Raw genomic sequence first — 16920 nt, forward strand, 5'->3', positions numbered from 1 at the left:
GACTAAGTAGACCAGGGACCACGATGGCCCGGGACGACGGAACCATGGGATCTTGATCGGGTCCATCATCCATTCCCCCACCATCCGCTTTAAGTATAAGATGGTGCAATTTCTACTTTTAAATGTCAAAATCTCCAAATCTTCCAAACTTTTCCAAATTCCCAATCTCAATACCCTACTGCTGCTACTATATGCCAGATAACACGTATTTTACTACGTATCTGATCGATGACTAGCCTTAATCGAAAGTTCTCTCTCGTGATCGGGAGGGGTAATTAACTATAGGGGCTTGCGCCTATAGGAAACCAGAACTCAGATCATAAAGTCCTCGCAAAATGAGGGCGAAATCTCTGGGTAGTGTCTTATCTACAAACCCATCTGCCTTCCAAAATTTACCCCAGAACTAGTTCGTTAAAACTCCATCGCCAAATAAGAAAAGAAAAGCGCGGCGGGGAGGCCGGGGCCGAATTTTCGGAGCCCACACACAATAGGAAAGAAGACTATCACGCAAGATTGACTCCAATCAACAGCAAGAGGGGAAGGGGTGGCAGGTAGAGAGAGAAGGGGCCAGTTATGGGAGGAAAGGAAAAGGAAATTAATCAAGTCTTCAATTAAGGGAGAAAGAATTTAGTCAAATACAATTCCAAATTGATTGGCATTTGATTTGAAAAACTTTCCAAAAATAGATCTAATAATTTAGGAAAGGTTTTGAATGTCAAACTAATTGGATTTGAATTCAAAATACTTTTTAAATTATTTCAACCTAATTTAGGAAAATGAAGGGGAATGAAGGAGGGAAGAGGCTAGGGGTGAGGTGGTCAGCCGGCTATGGAGGTGGAGGGGTTTATGCCCGGCGGTTGATATTGATAAAGTGGAGGATGCTTGTGGCTTTGGAGGGGTTTGTGGGAGAATCGGCTGGTAGCAAGTGGGGGATTTTGGTCGGCGATCAAGGGAGGAGAAGAAAAGGATTTAGGAAAAGAAAGATACAACCGTGAGCCCGGACATATCCTGCAACTGACGGGTAATACGTTGCCCTTCTCCAAAGGACTTCAAGCCATGAGCCCGGACCCATCATGTGGCTGGTGGAAGCTCTGATTCCCTCTCATAGAAATCTCACCCAAGTTCTCTCCAAAGAACACAAGTGCAAACCTTTTTCTTTTAATTAATAATCCATCATACTAATACAAGAGCAAGGGTCTCTATATATATAGGCCTCAAAAAAAAGAAATTAAAAAAGACAACTTTTCCCTTGGGCTTACATAAGACAAGACTCTTAAATAAGGGTAAAAATGAGAAATGCAAAATTAAATCAAAATACAAGTAAAAAACTAAGATAAAAAAAGAGTGATCTCAGTCATTGATCTTCGTGGGCTTATATAAGATAAGACTCTTAAATAAGGGTAAAATTGAGAAATGCAAAATTAAATCAAAATACAAGTAAAAAACTAAGATAAAAAAAGAGTGATCTCAGTCATTGATCTTCGTCTCTTCCATTGAGTCATATGGATCACTTTACCGCTATTAGTGGTTTTCTTTACCTAATGGGTTCAATGATTTGCTTTTACTGTTATTTGATGAGTTGTGGATAAGGATTTCATAGGTCGCTTAATGTGTATGATCTCTAAAGGTACAACTCGCCGCAACAATGTGGTTTTTAGCTTCACATGCTTGCTTGAAATTAAGAATGTCATTGTAAGGTTTTGGTTGTTAGCATTGAAACCTATCCACGGAAACAGAGATTTGAATTTTGGGGCTAGAAGAATTGAACATTACTGATTTTGTGCCAACTATATCTACTCAGGTTTGTGAAAGTTGCCTGAGACATGTAAATTTAGCTTTCCTTGAATACAAATTTAGATTTCAATTTTCAATCTTATATGTGCGAGTTGGATGTGTAATTCCTTCAAGTATCATAAAAGTGTGACAACTTAATTCTAATAAAGTCATCTCTTTGTACTATAGTAAGACAAGATCTTCAACACTACAATTAACTCTTTCATTTACTTTTTTCTCACTATTATTTTCTTATCAGCAATGCAAATACTCAATTTAGTCAAAATTAGAATTTCAATTGTATAAAATTTAAACTGCACGCTTATTTTTTTAGTTCAAATTTCTCATTGAATTTTTTGGATTTAATCGATTGTTGATTGTCATTTTGGTCCAATTTCTTTTTTTAAAAAAGAACGTGAAATTTTATGTATTTATTGTTATTTGGTCTCTAAATCTTAATTTTTTTTGTGTTATATAAATCGACTGCATATTCTACTTGCATAAAAAACCCTAGAGCTTTAAGCGTATTGCATTAGTTTAGCGTCTAATGAGCAAAATGACTTATTAGAAACTTATAACACCAAAATTTCAGTACCTTGTGCAAATAAAAAATTGAACACCCAAGGGCAACTCTGTAAAACAACTAAAAACCATAGGGGGGAGGGGAAGGGGGAGGGGGCGTCTAGTTGCACGCTCCATCAAACATATGGATTTATTCCCAATTACCTATGCGAAAACTAAATAGAGAGAGAAGGAAATTAAAAGTAAAATAAAACATAAGTAGGAAAAAAACAATCACACATTGACTTTCTTGCCAAAACAGCATGAGTATCATTGCTCATTGCATTTACCTCAGTTTAGCAATTATTTTACAAGGCTATCTCAACTGTGGCCACAACTAACATGAATGTAATATTTTCAAATCCTGAAATAAACTATAAGGACAAATATGTTGGTCAATACATCTATATAATGGAGCGTAGACTTTGCCGTTAAAATGTTCAAATCTACTTAAACTAGGAATATAGTATTTTCCAAAAGTATAATGAAAACAAGAAAGATAAAATGCATTGAACTAATAAACTTATTTCTCAATGACCCCATAACATTAAAAAAGTTAGAAACTTACATGCTATTAAAATTATAATATAAATTACAATTTTAAGCTAATAAACAAAGCAGAATAGAAGAGTTGGCTTTTTGCAAGGTAGAATAGGCACTACCAAAGCAGAGAAACTACAAAGCGATCTTGGTCCCTCAATTAGAAGGAATTCATAATAAAGGGATTGAAGATATATATAAAAACGTGATCATGTACTTTGGAGGAGGGAAAGTAGTTAAAAGAAAAAGAGGTTGGCAAGTTAGTATGGATAAAGTGTTAAAGAAGCTCATTAGAGGCTAGATCTTGCTAGTTGACTTCAATTAAAAACCCTGCAACACATTTTGTTGCCCATATAGGCATATACATAGACAGACTACAAGCTGATCATTAACGCTATGTGATTTGAGTGACAGAAAAAATGTACCTTAGTTCAAGAATTAACTATAGTCCTAAACATGTTACTCCTTTCAATGTCACTTCTCTATTTCACTCCTGATAGCCTAAACAAAGTTGCTAGCAATGCACGAAGACTTTAGGATCCTTCCAGTCATCCACTAAGATGGACTTGAAAGACAGGAAACAGTTAGCATGTAAGAAGTTAGAAGCAGCCCAGCTTGTCAAATGCAGTTCCTTATCAATCTTCTTCTTAACGGATCTCTTGCCTTTGAAAAAATAAAATGTGTGAGCTTGAATAAAAAACTCCTTAATAGACAATAGATTAAGATAGTTTTGAGTATTTAAAGCATACTGGGAAAGAAGTGTGACGCAGGGAGAAAGTAGAAATGTTTTACAGGGAAAAGCCAAGCAGGAAAAAAGGTTAAATACATAAACAGCATTAAACCAAACTAAGGCAAACAAAAACAAAACTCAAGGTAAACTAAAGTCAAAGAAGGATAGAAAACCAACTAATTAAAACATGTTAGTTGCTGCAACTCCTGTAGCTGATAGTATTCACAATATAATTACAAAAGGCACTTGTTTTCAAAATACAGATTCTATATCTTATCTTGGGCATTGCAATTTCCTTTGCCCATGACGCTGCACAAAAGGAAATATCTCTTGATATGAAACAAATAAATAAATAAACTTTGCCACAGCAACTTCAAGGTTTTCTTCCTAAATACAAGAAATCGAACAATTATTAGAAAAAAGTTGTAACATGGAAAACCAACACAAAAAAGGCATGCTCATAAAAATATAAAATGGAATATTGGAACTAGTAGGGAAAAAAATAAATTAGTGATGAAAAAGATAAAATGAAAACCTACACAGCATCTTGATGTCGAAGTTCCAGACTTTGCTTTTTTGACATTAATGCATCCTTGGACAGGCTCAGAACCCTTCAGAGTTATAATATCTTCCAAAGACGGCATACCAGGCATGCTTGTTATAAAGTGTCTATTTTCCTGCATAACTAAAGTCTATCAGAAAATAGGAATGGGAAGACGAAGAAAAAGTAATGAAAAGAGTCATCCATAAGGTTAGTAGAAAAGTTGATACTTACCATGAAAATGGATTTCAGAATAATAGATTTACATTTGCTGTTCTGCATATTTAAGAATAACAAAAACAAAAATGCATATACTTTGACGTAAATGGCATTGCTAAGAAAAGCACTGTTTTTACTTCTCAGAACTAGAAATATATCCACAGTTGATTCCCTACACCCCCTTACAAGGTTATTGTTGGCATATGACATTGTAGGAAAACAATACTAGAAAAAGGTTATTTAGAGGAGCAGTTGATTTGAGGGAACATGAATTTATTCCCTCATAATTGTGATTACTCACTCCTTTATTTGTTTCCTCAAATGCATGTCTGTATATAAGAACCTAAATTTAGACAATAACACCAAAATCCTTCTTCTCAACATGGAATTAGAGCACAGATAAATCAAAATCCTTCTTCTCAATGTGTTATTAGAGCACCGCTAAATCCTAGTCGTCCCCGCCCACACCCCATCATCACCTAATAGCACATCATTGTACCCAGTCAACCAAAACCTAACAGCCGAATCCTATGACAAGCTTACTCACACAAATTGCTCCCTCTCGCACGCATTGCTAACCTATTGTTGCACTCTATAATTTTTCCCTCATTGGTTGTTCGCTCGCTCACTTTGTGGTTGATCGCACACACCGCCCGTCGCTAGCTACACACATTTGCACGCTCACAACCAATCGACACATGCACTCATCTGCTCCTGACTAGCCAGCCATTGTCCACACAGGCATGCACATTGCTTTCATATGTTCGCTATAACACCCTTGCTTGGACTGTGTCCTAATTAGGCCCCACTCCCACAATCGCAGTATGCCCTCTCTGCATGAGTAGCCCTTCTCCTTAAGGACTACTCTTCAATTTTTCTTCTTGTCTCCATGACTTGAATTCTTCATAGCTTCTTCGTACCTCTCTTCCTCACAATCATCATGCTATGGGTACCAAGCCCTGTGATGCGGACATCTGATCATGAAGATTTTTAAAGGATGAGACAACGATCGACGGCCGAGATCATTCCAGCTTATCTTAATTTGTTATTTGTAATTTTTATTTTTATTATGAATTTTCCATTTTTACCCTTAAGAGGGTCGTCCTATATAAGCCCTAGGGGCATATGTGTCTTGTTTTAGTTTCTTAGGCCTATATATAAAAGCCCTTGCTTCTGTAATGGTTGGTGGATTATTAATAAAAAAAGAATTGGAGCCTTTGTCTTGATCTCTGTGTGAGTTCTAGAGAGGAAAAGTCCGATGGGAGGACAACCTTGTTTCCACCAGCCGCAGGATGGATCCGGGCTCATGGATTGAAGTCCCTCGGGGAGGGCAACGTAGTACCCACCAGCCGCAGAAAGAGTCCGGGCTCGAGGTTTGTATTGTTTTTATTTTATTTTTTCTTTGTTCTCCGTCCTCTCATCTCTAGTCTCCATCATTCACCATCCGATGAGGTCATCAACAGACATTTTAGGCAGGTTTATCGGTGAAGAAATCGTAGATCAACGGCTACGATCGGGAGTTTATATTTTTGATGTTATCATGTCATTTTTTATGTTATTTTATTGTGTGTATCTTTTATTTCATGTACTTGTGACGATTTCGCCCTTATGTTGGCATAGTGTTTATTGTAGCCCAAGGGACATGTGAGTCTTTTTTCATGCTTTGAGGTCTTTATAATGAGATCTCCTCTTATTGTATGAGTTGATGATTGATGAATGAAATTTTCTGAAATTCCTTTTGTCTTCTTGCTTGAGAGCTTGAGAGAAAAGAGAGAGGAGGCCAAGGTGAGGCTCCGACCGCAATACCCAACAACCCGCTCCGGCGAGCTCTTGGTTTTTCCTTGTAAGTTCACTGTTTTTCTCTTCCCTACCAATTCCTCCATACAACCGTTTCCTCCCCTGCAGTCAAAATCCCGAAATCCCCTCCCCTGTTCCGCCCGAACTCCCTCACCCGCACCCCTGCCTCCCCGCTATGCCAGCCAACCGCTCCCTCCAGGCCACCGAAACCCTTAGCCCGTCCCCCCCTCCTCTGTCCAGGCAATCCCGCCACCTAGCCCAGGAAAAATTCAAATTTTTGGGCATTAATTCTCTCATTAATCCTTCCTAAATTAATGCCTTATATTTAGGGAGAGATTAAATGAAATCTTATCAGTTTTATTTTCAAAATTTGAATTCCTTCTAATTGATTAAAACCTGAAATTCAAATTAGGTTTTAATTAATCCCATGGGCCCCACTACTTAAGAAAATTTCCCCTCTTTCTTCCTTTGCTTGGCCGGCCCCAACACATAGCCGTTTCTCTCTCTTTGCCACCTCATCGTCTACTAATTACCCCCTTAATTTCTCCCCCTAATGGCTGCCCCTTTTTAATTTGATTGAAGGAGAATTTAATGATAAAATAACTTCTCCTTTCAAGCCTATCCAGAATTTCCCAAGGTTCAAAAGCTACCGTTTAAACTTCACGAGTCGCTCTTCAAGACCCATAGGATTGAAAACCTCCTACCCGTTCTACATCAATAAGGGGGCGGCCAAGAGAGAGGAGGGGGAGGAGTTGTCCACATTCAATGAATGTGTCTAGGTTCAATGAACATGAATATTGGAATTAATTCTAATTAATTTCAGATTGGGAGAGATTTGGGGGGTTTCCTAAAAGAGATTTAGGAATTAGGAAAGTTTTTGAATTTCAAATATCACTTGAATTCAAATTCATAGACTATCCAAATTAATAACAAGATATTTTAGGAAAGTGTTTATGAGGCCAATTGAATTTGAAACAAAGGTTTGGAGGGGACTTGCCGGCGGCTAAGGTGTGGGCTAGGGAGGCCAACGGTTAAGGAGGGGCCATAACTTGGGATTGAGGTGGAGAGGTTGGAGGATGGCGGTTGGTAGGAGTGGGAGAAGTGGCCAACATTTAGAGGAGGGGAAGAGGGGTGGTTGGCCGGCGGCTATGGAGGGGATTTGGCCGGCGGTCAATGGAGAAGGAGAATGGGAGTTTAGAGAAAGAAAGATAAACCATGAGCCTGGATGCTTCCTGCGGCTGATGGGTACTACGATGCCCTCACCTAGAGACTTCAAACCATGAGCCCGGACACTTGTTGTGGCTGGTGGGTATTTCGTTGCCCTCACATAGGGACTTCCACTCTCCTAAGAACTCACATAGCTCTCAAGAACAAAGTGTAGAAAAATTCTTCTTAATATTCATCCATCATCCTAATATAATAGCATGGACCTCTATATATAGGCCTCAAAACTAAAGAAACTCAAAAGACAAACATTCCCCTAGAGCTTACATAGGACTATTCCCTCAAGTGACGGTAAAAGGAGAAATGTATAAATAAATAAAAATACAAATAATAACTTAAAATAGAATGGTGCGATCAGGGCCGTCGATCTTCGTCTCCTCCTCTGATAAGCTTTCATGGTTGGATGTCCGCATCAACTACACTTCAATTTTTCCTCTCTTCTCCATGACTTGAATTCTTCATAGCTTCTTCGTACCTCTCTTCCTCACAATCGTTATGCTATGGGTACCAAGCCCTGCTTCCCAGACCCATCTCAACTGGATAAAACCTAGAATGTTGTGTTTTGGTAAGTATGCACATGGTAAGTTACTCACATCAGTACATGGCATCATTTGGCATGGCTTCTCTCCAATCATCGAGCTATCCAACTAATGATGGCCATATTGGTAGTGAATATATATCGCATGTAACGATAGCAAATAATATAGAAACGGAACAATAAATTTCAAGTTTTCTACAAATAAACGTAGACTTTCCATCTCAAAAACACACATCTCATCTTTCATGCATGGGGCTGGGGGTGGTTGGTGGTGTGGTTTAAAGTTTTCAATAATTAACAGGCATGGATTTTGTGCAAACTTGCCCTAGCCTTATGCATCACCATGTCTATCTGATGTTCGAAGGCATGCTACAAAAATAGAAATGTGTCATTCAAAATAAACTATAACTAGAGTAATAAAGTTGTGACACTTTCCACTTTGTTTTCCATAAAAATCTTAGAGGTCTCAAATATGAACTCGTATTAGATTCTTGGTTTAGATATACCATGAAGCATTGGAGAAGCCTCCATAAATCCATTCTAAATGCCATCATTCGTTTTTCTGCTGCATTGATAACTGTGGAAGTAGATAGCCGCCTTGCTGTGAAAAAGAAGAATTAAATTTCGTAGAGAGATTGAAACTTCACAAAATCGTAGAAGAAAGGAGAATAAACAAACATCATACCAGGTCTTGGTTCTTTTGCGAGTTTAGATTGATTACTTGATTCTGTTGAAAAATCGTGAATGATAATAGATGATCCTTGAGAAGTGACAACATTTTCCTCATTGTCTAACACAACTACCACCTGGACATAGAAAGGAAATATGTCTATAACAGTTATGTAAAATAGACACAATTTCCCAAGTAGTTAATAGGGGGTGGAGGTGCGGGTGGGGTAAAACACATGAAGGAATATCAAACATATGAAAACAAGCAGTTCCACAAGATAATAAAAAAGCTACTACATCGATAGGAAATTAAATGAAAGATGCCACGCACAAAAAAAAGTTTTCCTATTTAATTTTGTTAAGATTCAGCATTCATGACAGGATAACTGAGACTATTTGTTTCTCATGTCATATTACTTACTACTTCAATAAGGTACGATTTCATTAGTCGGGCACAAGGCAAGAAAGCAGAGCTTGATGATAAGCATAAGGTCCAAAAATAAAAATCATTTGTAGCTAAAGGATTTTCCTTACAGAATCCGACCAGCTAAAAACAAAAAAGAAATGTGGTTAATAAAACTATTTCAATTCAGTTAGGATAAAAGTTACCTTTGGACAAAGAAGTGAAAGCTTATCCACATAAGAGATGCACAAGTCATCAAGCCCAAACATATTTGGTTGATTGAACGCTCCTTTTAAAAAACCCAGTGTCATGCATTTCCTTTGTAAATGAAAAAAGGCGTAAAGGACATTCATCAAAGTAAAAGTCTTAAGAACTCTCCTCAGCCACAATGGACAAGCACATTGGTCGTCCTCAGGAATCCCTTTATCAGAATATTTTTGTAACAAACACATTCCTGTATTAGGATCTGATAAGCAGTTGACAGATTCCACAAGCTGGCAAATCTTATTACTTTTATTTTGGTCAAATATATCTTCAAAGTCAGAGCATAAAAGATCATGAATAGTACAAAAACTATCTGATAACTTCCTCCTTTTCTTAGGTTTTTCAGCCACTGAAACATCCTCTTCTCCCCATGTTTGTGATGTACTGTCAACATTATTGCTCAAATCATCTGTTGAAATGTTACTCATAGATGAAATATCACCCAAGATGTCAAGCCATATAGAGTCAGCAGTAGATTGCGAATTTCCCCCAGAGTTCATTAAAGGCTGAGAATCCTGCTCAATTGGATCCTGTTGCAATGGAACCGGCTGGTTTTTCTTGGTAAATGGTACGAGAACCATGAATTGACCCCCTTCAATTTGGTGGCTACCTATCCGACTATTCAAGTTCAATCTGGAGCCCTAGAAAGGCGCACAAAAGAAAAGCATCCACTACATAAGATAATTTGTAGAAACGACATAAGTATCAACATCAAAGTCAACCAAACTTATACCATAAATTTGGGTTAGTCTTTTATGAAAGACTCCCAAGCATGGAAATGACATGAAAACTATATATAAAATGAAGGGGACAGAAGAAGTGTCTCTCTGAAGCATGAAGTTGGGAGAGAACTTCATTTTGAAAGTAAGCTTTCTCAATATTTTATCATTTTTTTTCAAATTTTATTAATGAGGTGGGATATAGGAGTATTCATTGGAAAAATAAAAGTACCAAAAAGAATCCTACATTCCTACATTTATTATAATAGAGAATTTATCTCCTTAACTAATATACAGAACCAAATTAAGCAATGTTTCTAACCTAATCATTAAATTAAAAGCTTATCCAAATGTTAAAACAATTAAAAATATTTCAATTTTGTCATAAAAAAAAGGCTCGGCTTAATTCAATTATCCAAAATCAAATATTTTTTAAAATGATTATTAAATATTCTAATATTCAATAAAGGCCTTGTGAACAGCAAAGATTGGTCCTTTATAATCAAAAATATTTGAGAAAAGGCTTGGTCAAGATACTTCAAGAAAGGGAGAGAAATTCAAGCAACCCAAATGGAAAAAATACTAAACAAAAAGATTTATAGCGGGCTGGGTCTATGACCTATGTCCATTATAGGGAAAGAGAATTGTATTTCTATTAAAAAAGTGTAGTGTGGGGAAGGCAAAAAAAAGAATAGTGAGCAAGAAGAAAATTCCTAAGAGGAGGAAGAAGCCTTTTGGGAAACACCCTGACGCATACATCCGACGGTGGACGTTACTCAATGGAAGAGACGAAAATCAATGGCCGAGATCACTCCTTTTTTATCTTAGTTTATTAATTGTATTTTGATTTAATTTTACATTTCTCATTTTTACCCTTATTTAAGAGTCTTGTCTTATGTAATCCCAAGGGGCAAAGTTGTCTTTTTTAATTTCTTTTATTTTGAGGCCAATATACATAAAAGCCCTTGCTCTTGTATGAGGGGATGGATTATTAATTAAAAAAAATTGTACTTGTGTTCTTTGGAGAGAACTTGGGTGAGATTTTTTTTTGGAGTTAATCGAAGCTTCCACCAGCCACAAGATGGGTCCGGGCTCGTGGCTTGAAGTCCCTTGGAGAAGAGCAACGTATTACCTATCAACTGCAGGATGTGTCCGGCTCACGGTTGTCTATTTCTTTCCCTAAATCCTTTTCTACTCCTCCCTTGACCGCAGGCCAAAATCCCCCACTTGCCACCAGCCGATTCTCCCACAAACCCCACCAAATCCACAAGCCTCCTCCACTTTATCCATATCAACCGCCGACCATAAACCCCTCCACCTCCATAGCTAGCCAACCACCTCACCCCTAGCCTCTTCCCTCCTTCATTCCCCTTCATTTTCCTAAATTAGGTTGAAAATAATTTAAAAAGAATTTTGAATTCAAATCCAATTAGTTCAAAATTCAAAACCTTTTCTAAATTACTATATCTATTTTTGGAAAGTTCTTCAAATCAAATTCCAATCAATTTAGAATTTTATTTGATTAAATCATTTCTCACTTAATTGAAGACTTGATTAATTTCCTTTTCCTTTCTGCTGCCCCTTCCCTTTTGCTCTTGATTGGAGTCAATCTTGCTTGATAGCCTTCTTTCCTATTGTAGATGTGTTTTAATATGGAAAGCATTTGAATTTAAATTCAAATGTATTTAAATTTCAAATCCTTTTCTCTAATTTAGTTATCTTATTTTATGAAAGTATTCAAATCAAACCTATTTAAAATTCAAATAGGATTTGATTTAAATATTCCTCCATAATTTAAGATTCCCCACTTGGCAAGCATTTAAATCTCCCTCCATAAACTCTCAAGTCTCTCTTAATGCCGTCGGCCCCTCCCCCCCTTAGTTATTTAATTCCTTAATTGGATATCCATTTATGGATTTAATTAACCCCCCCCCCCCCCTTCCCCTTCTCATTTTTTCAATTTCAAATTTTCCCCCCACCCCATTCGTTCTACATCACACCCTCCTCCAAGCATTGTAATTAACCATGGAAAAGAGTTGCACTTCATCAATGTTAATGATAAAAAATAGTTATGTTTTACATCAAACGGTTGGTTTGCAATTAATTTCATTAGTTAGCCCGAACAAATTTATAGCTAGCAATATTGATGGTTGAATCCACTTTGTAGTTGATGTAAGACTTGCTCGATATGAGTAGGTTATTTGATTACGTATAAAGAGATTTGCTCGAAAACTACCAAGTCATTGTGAACATGCTGAGCAAATATGCCCCATTCAGTCCTATCATGACGTGCTAAAGGAGGAGGAATCAAACACATGCACAACTCTTGAAGCCGAAGACAATGGTGAAGGCCAGTGGAGAGATATTTGCATTGATGCAAGAGCTAACCCAACTGGATTGAATGTGAACGGTTGGGAAAGATATGGACGAGAGGGGAGGCCAAAGGCAATTGTTGGATCAAATCTAGCAAGGATAAGAAGGAAAGCCTTCAATCCAAGATAAATCTTAATTTAGGTGGCAGAAAGAACGAAAAAGGAACCATCATACACATAGTTGTGAGATGACAAGAATTGGTAATCCCACAAGAGAGAGAGGAGAAAACGGAGTTAGGAGCGGAAAAAAAAATATGACCCGTCCAGTAATGCTCCGTCCCTACGCACAAGTTTGAAACTGGTGCGGGGTGAGGAAAGGAAGAGGTGGAGATTGTTGTGGAGGCAAAAAAACTATATTGTGGGGTCTAGTCTGAACACCTCTAAGAATGGATAAATGGAATAAACCTACCCGAGAGGTCAACGTGGGAGTCTTGCATCAAGCACTGCCTATGGGATATGATGGGCACGAGGCGAGCAATGATGAATGAAGGAGATTCTTATTGGTTTGTGAAAGGTAGTCCTCTCTCCTCATGGACTTTCGAGTTGAAGATGACTTGCAAGAAGGTTAAGGTAGGCTTAAAAAACATAGAGGAGACCTTATGGCATGCATGAGGTCAATGAGTTTGACCTTCAAGGGTAGCGCTTGCAAAGCTATCAAGAGTAAGGAGCACAAAAAAAGCAACAAATGAAATTTAGATTTTACGTGGTTCAACATTGTTCTCTACATCTATGAGGTAAACAGGGGGAGTTTGAACTATGGAGGAAGGAGAATGTATGTGTAGAGTGAAGGCTCCCCTTGATTGCCCACTAGCACCAATAAAGAAGAAAGAAGGGGAAGAAGAAGATGAGGAAGGAGTCCAATTATCCTTTGCTTTACATAGGATTTCACATTTAACCAAGCTCAACAATCTCTCATTTCACCTATTTCACCTTCCTAAAGTGGGAAGGGACGTATTTCTAAACCTTGAAGGGTTGAAGTAGCACTGGTATGTCAACTGAGGACTAAGGTGATGCTGACATCACCGATGAGAATGTGAATGGCACAAGGCATGGAACTGTATGCTCCTTGGTATGTTAGAGTCATAAATGGCCTCCTCATCGAGGAAATGGCGTGGCATGGTTTGCAAAACATGTGACACACTAGAAGAATATCATGAGCTAAGTGATAATAGACAGTGGTTTGACCACATGCCCCAAAAATGTTTGTTTGGCATAGGGAAGTTGTTGGGGATGCGACGGATCATAACACGAATGAACATATATTGCTTTGGGAATGGTTGAATATGATGGCATGTGTCAAGGGAAGCATTATACTTGCGTGTAATAAGATGCTTCAGGAGATTCATTGTGTTATATAGAGATTTGAGGAGATCCAGAGCAGGTATAACTGGTTGTTGCAGAAAATTTATGAAAAAAATCTAGGCAAGATACTAGAGGAGCCAACTGGAACAGTCAAAGGGGCGGCCAAGATGGGTAACTAATTAAGAAGAGACTTTGGCAAAATAAGATTTTTTTTTTTTTTTTGGTAGAAAATTCAGTGATTTCACTTGAGTAACATAGATCAAGCATCTAATCATTTTGCATGTATTAGCAGTGTTTTCTCATATAGCTATTTTCCTCTAACTCAATTGATAACCTCCTCAAAAAAAAGTTTCAAATGTGTGGAAAATATTGATAATTCTAAGCTCAAAATATGTGAGAAATAACCAAAGTCAAGATTCTTCCAAAACATAAGAGAAATGCTTATAATCCAAACATTAAAAAAACAGAATTCACACGCCAAATAGACATATTTATAGTGGTTCAATAATGTGACCTAAATCCAATATAAGGTGGGATAAGTTTATTTCTATTAAAAGTTGAAGTGATTGTAATGCATAGAGAATAGTAAAAGGGGAAAAATTTTTCAAGAAGAGGAAGATGCCTTTTGGGATAAAAAATAACTCTTCTTAGGCTTCCCTCAATTTTGCCTTTCATAGTCTCTTAAGGACATGCTATAGGGTTACATAGAGAAAAGAAGTGAATCGTTACAAAGGGAATTGTTGCACTTAATGATTGTCAAGCGTTATGCTTCATCAATATTGTTAAGTGGAAACATTAGTGTATGTATATTGCACGATTGGCTTATAATTAATGTTTCATCAATTATTCAATTTGAGCATACTTATAGGTGAAAGGAATGATGTTTTAATCCACCCTAAATTTGATGAAATAACTTGTTCGATCTGAGCATGATATTTGAACGAATTTGTAATGATTCACACAAAAATTGCTAGCCTATTCACCCATAATTTTTGCCTTCGGAATTGATTTGAGGACCCCTCATGGCACACATGGATAATTCTTACTTTGTCATCAAGATCGACATGCAAAGCATCTTAAATGATCAAACCAATAAAAAATTTAATTTAACATATATTCTTTTTCTACATTGACATTGTATCAAAATCATATACCAATTTATAATTTTTTTACCCTTCCAAATTAGTTTATGCACCATCATCATATGCATTACAATAAGAAAATAACCTCTAGAGAAAATTAAAAAAATACTATATTTAAAAAAATTATATAGCGCCTAATCTCAGGAGTTTTTACAAAGGAATTTTTCAACTCTCCCATGCATGGTATTACATTTTTGTATGTTCTAATAAAAAGCAAAAATAACTAAATTTATCCATTTATGCCACCAAAAACAATGTTTGAAATTTCCTAAACCCTAAAAACTAACAAAAAATATTAAAAAAATGTGTATATGCTATTGGAGCATGTATAAGCCAAACCTTAACGAACCTGAAGATGATTTTTGTTGCGGGCTAGAATATACGTGGCAAAATATTTATAATTCTATGTTTTAGCGTTGCACGGATATCTAGCTCGCATACAGAGAACACAATAGTATTTACGTGAAAAACTCGGTAAAGGGAAAAAACCACGAGGCATAACTCAGTTGAAAATGATTCCACTAGAATTTGAGCAGTGCAATGGTTTGACTCGTCCTTGAAAGCGACCAGATTACAAATGTCAACTGAAAGTTTCACAAAAGTCCAGTGTCACTCCAACGTCAGGTGGTGGTCCGGCATTGGCACTTTAGCATCAGGGGGAACTCCGCCTTCGGGTGACACTTTGACGTCCTTTGATGGTCTAGTGGTGATTGGACAGAACTCTTGCATCCCTTTGTGGTCCGGCAATGGTGCGGCAGAACTCCGACGTCCCTTTGTGGTCTGAAGATGGAACCCGGTGGTGGTGCAGCAAAACTCCGGCGGAGGTGCGACAGAACTACGATGGTGATGCGGCAAAACTCCAACGGTAGTACGGCAGAGCTCCGGCGGTAGTGCAGCAGAACTCCAGTAGTAGTGCGGCAGAACTCCGTCGGTGGTGCGGCAGAACTCCAGCTGTGGTCGAAAAAGTGGAAGATTTATTCATTCTCTTTATTCTTCTCTCTTTGCTCCCCCCCCCCCAATTTCAAAAGGAAATGGGGTTCTATTTATATAATTCTTGAGTGACAATGCTTGTAAATAAGTGGAAGATCAAGGGCAAATTAGGAGTGGTTCGGATGGACGGCCAATCTTGATTTATAATCATGCACTGTTCAATGGACATTTGACTGTCTTAATGATATCATAATTTGATGATATTGGGCTTGTTTGATACGTCTCGTCGAGCCGCTCGATTCGACTATAAGCATGTCACGATTGGAGACCGTTTGATAACCTAAATTGTGTTTTGATCCTTCCAAAAGTGCTTCGAGTCTTTGATTTGGACTCATTTGGGCTCGGATTGGGTCGCTTTTGGTGTCGTTGGGTTCGTGTTTCCGAGACGCTCAGTTCGACTGTAAGTTTTCAGAAATCAAAGTTCGAATGGTCTCAATTTTAATTTTTGAAGCCTCCGACTTTGATTTGCCTCAAGATTCGTCTCTGGTCAAGATAATTTTTTGATGGTGTATAAATTTTCAATCTCAAGATTCGTCTCTGATCAAGATAATTTTTTGATGATGTATAAATTTTCAATGCCAATTTTTTATATTTCTCAAGCGGAAAACGCTAAAAGGTAAATATATACAGATTGAAAACGAGTAATACCTTAAGGAAAAGATAAAAGTTCGGGGATGTCATCGCCGAAGGAAACGAATCCCTCAGCAAAAGCTTCAAGTCGCCAACCCGTCGGTCCGGTGAGATCCGCACGACCGTTGATTCCCCTTCGAGAGTACGAACTTCGATCTCTCTTTCCATCTCCTTGCCGAAGCGGTCCCCAAGCATCGATGGCCAGCTCGTCGGGCATTTGAAACCCTAGAGCCGTTATAACTCCGGTCGGGGCCCCGGCAATACTGGTCAGAAAATTTAATTATAGTTCAGCCTTTCAGTCATATCCATAAAAATAAAATAAAAAATTGCATACATACCGTCTATTTTATTAAAATCTATTTATATATCTAATATCTAAATTTTTAATATTAAACATTTATCAGCGATAAAATAAATATGAATACATAAAATAAAATATTAAAATTTATACGATAATATGAGTGATAAGAATGAAATATAAAAATAATATATTTAGTATTAAAAAA

The 16920-nt window shown here is 37.4% G+C and overlaps 1 protein-coding gene across 1 annotated transcript in view; it reads right to left on the minus strand.

The window, feature by feature from the left end:
• The window catches only part of LOC110103226 (ATP-dependent helicase hrq1), a 30752-nt gene extending 14058 nt beyond the window's left edge, over positions 1-16694 (minus strand). The window contains exons 1-5 of the mRNA XM_020831852.2: positions 16433-16694; positions 9202-9900; positions 8609-8729; positions 8430-8524; positions 4144-4281 (exon numbers count right to left, since the gene is read on the minus strand). Coding sequence (XP_020687511.2) covers positions 4144-4281; positions 8430-8524; positions 8609-8729; positions 9202-9900; positions 16433-16609 — 1230 coding nt within the window. The 5' untranslated portion in view covers positions 16610-16694. The remainder of the gene's footprint in view (positions 1-4143; positions 4282-8429; positions 8525-8608; positions 8730-9201; positions 9901-16432) is intronic.
• Between the last annotated feature and the right edge of the window lie 226 nt (positions 16695-16920).

Source organism: Dendrobium catenatum, unplaced genomic scaffold (assembly GCF_001605985.2).
Source record: "Dendrobium catenatum unplaced genomic scaffold, ASM160598v2 fragScaff_scaffold_1157, whole genome shotgun sequence".
NCBI classification, from domain to species: domain Eukaryota; kingdom Viridiplantae; phylum Streptophyta; class Magnoliopsida; order Asparagales; family Orchidaceae; genus Dendrobium; species Dendrobium catenatum.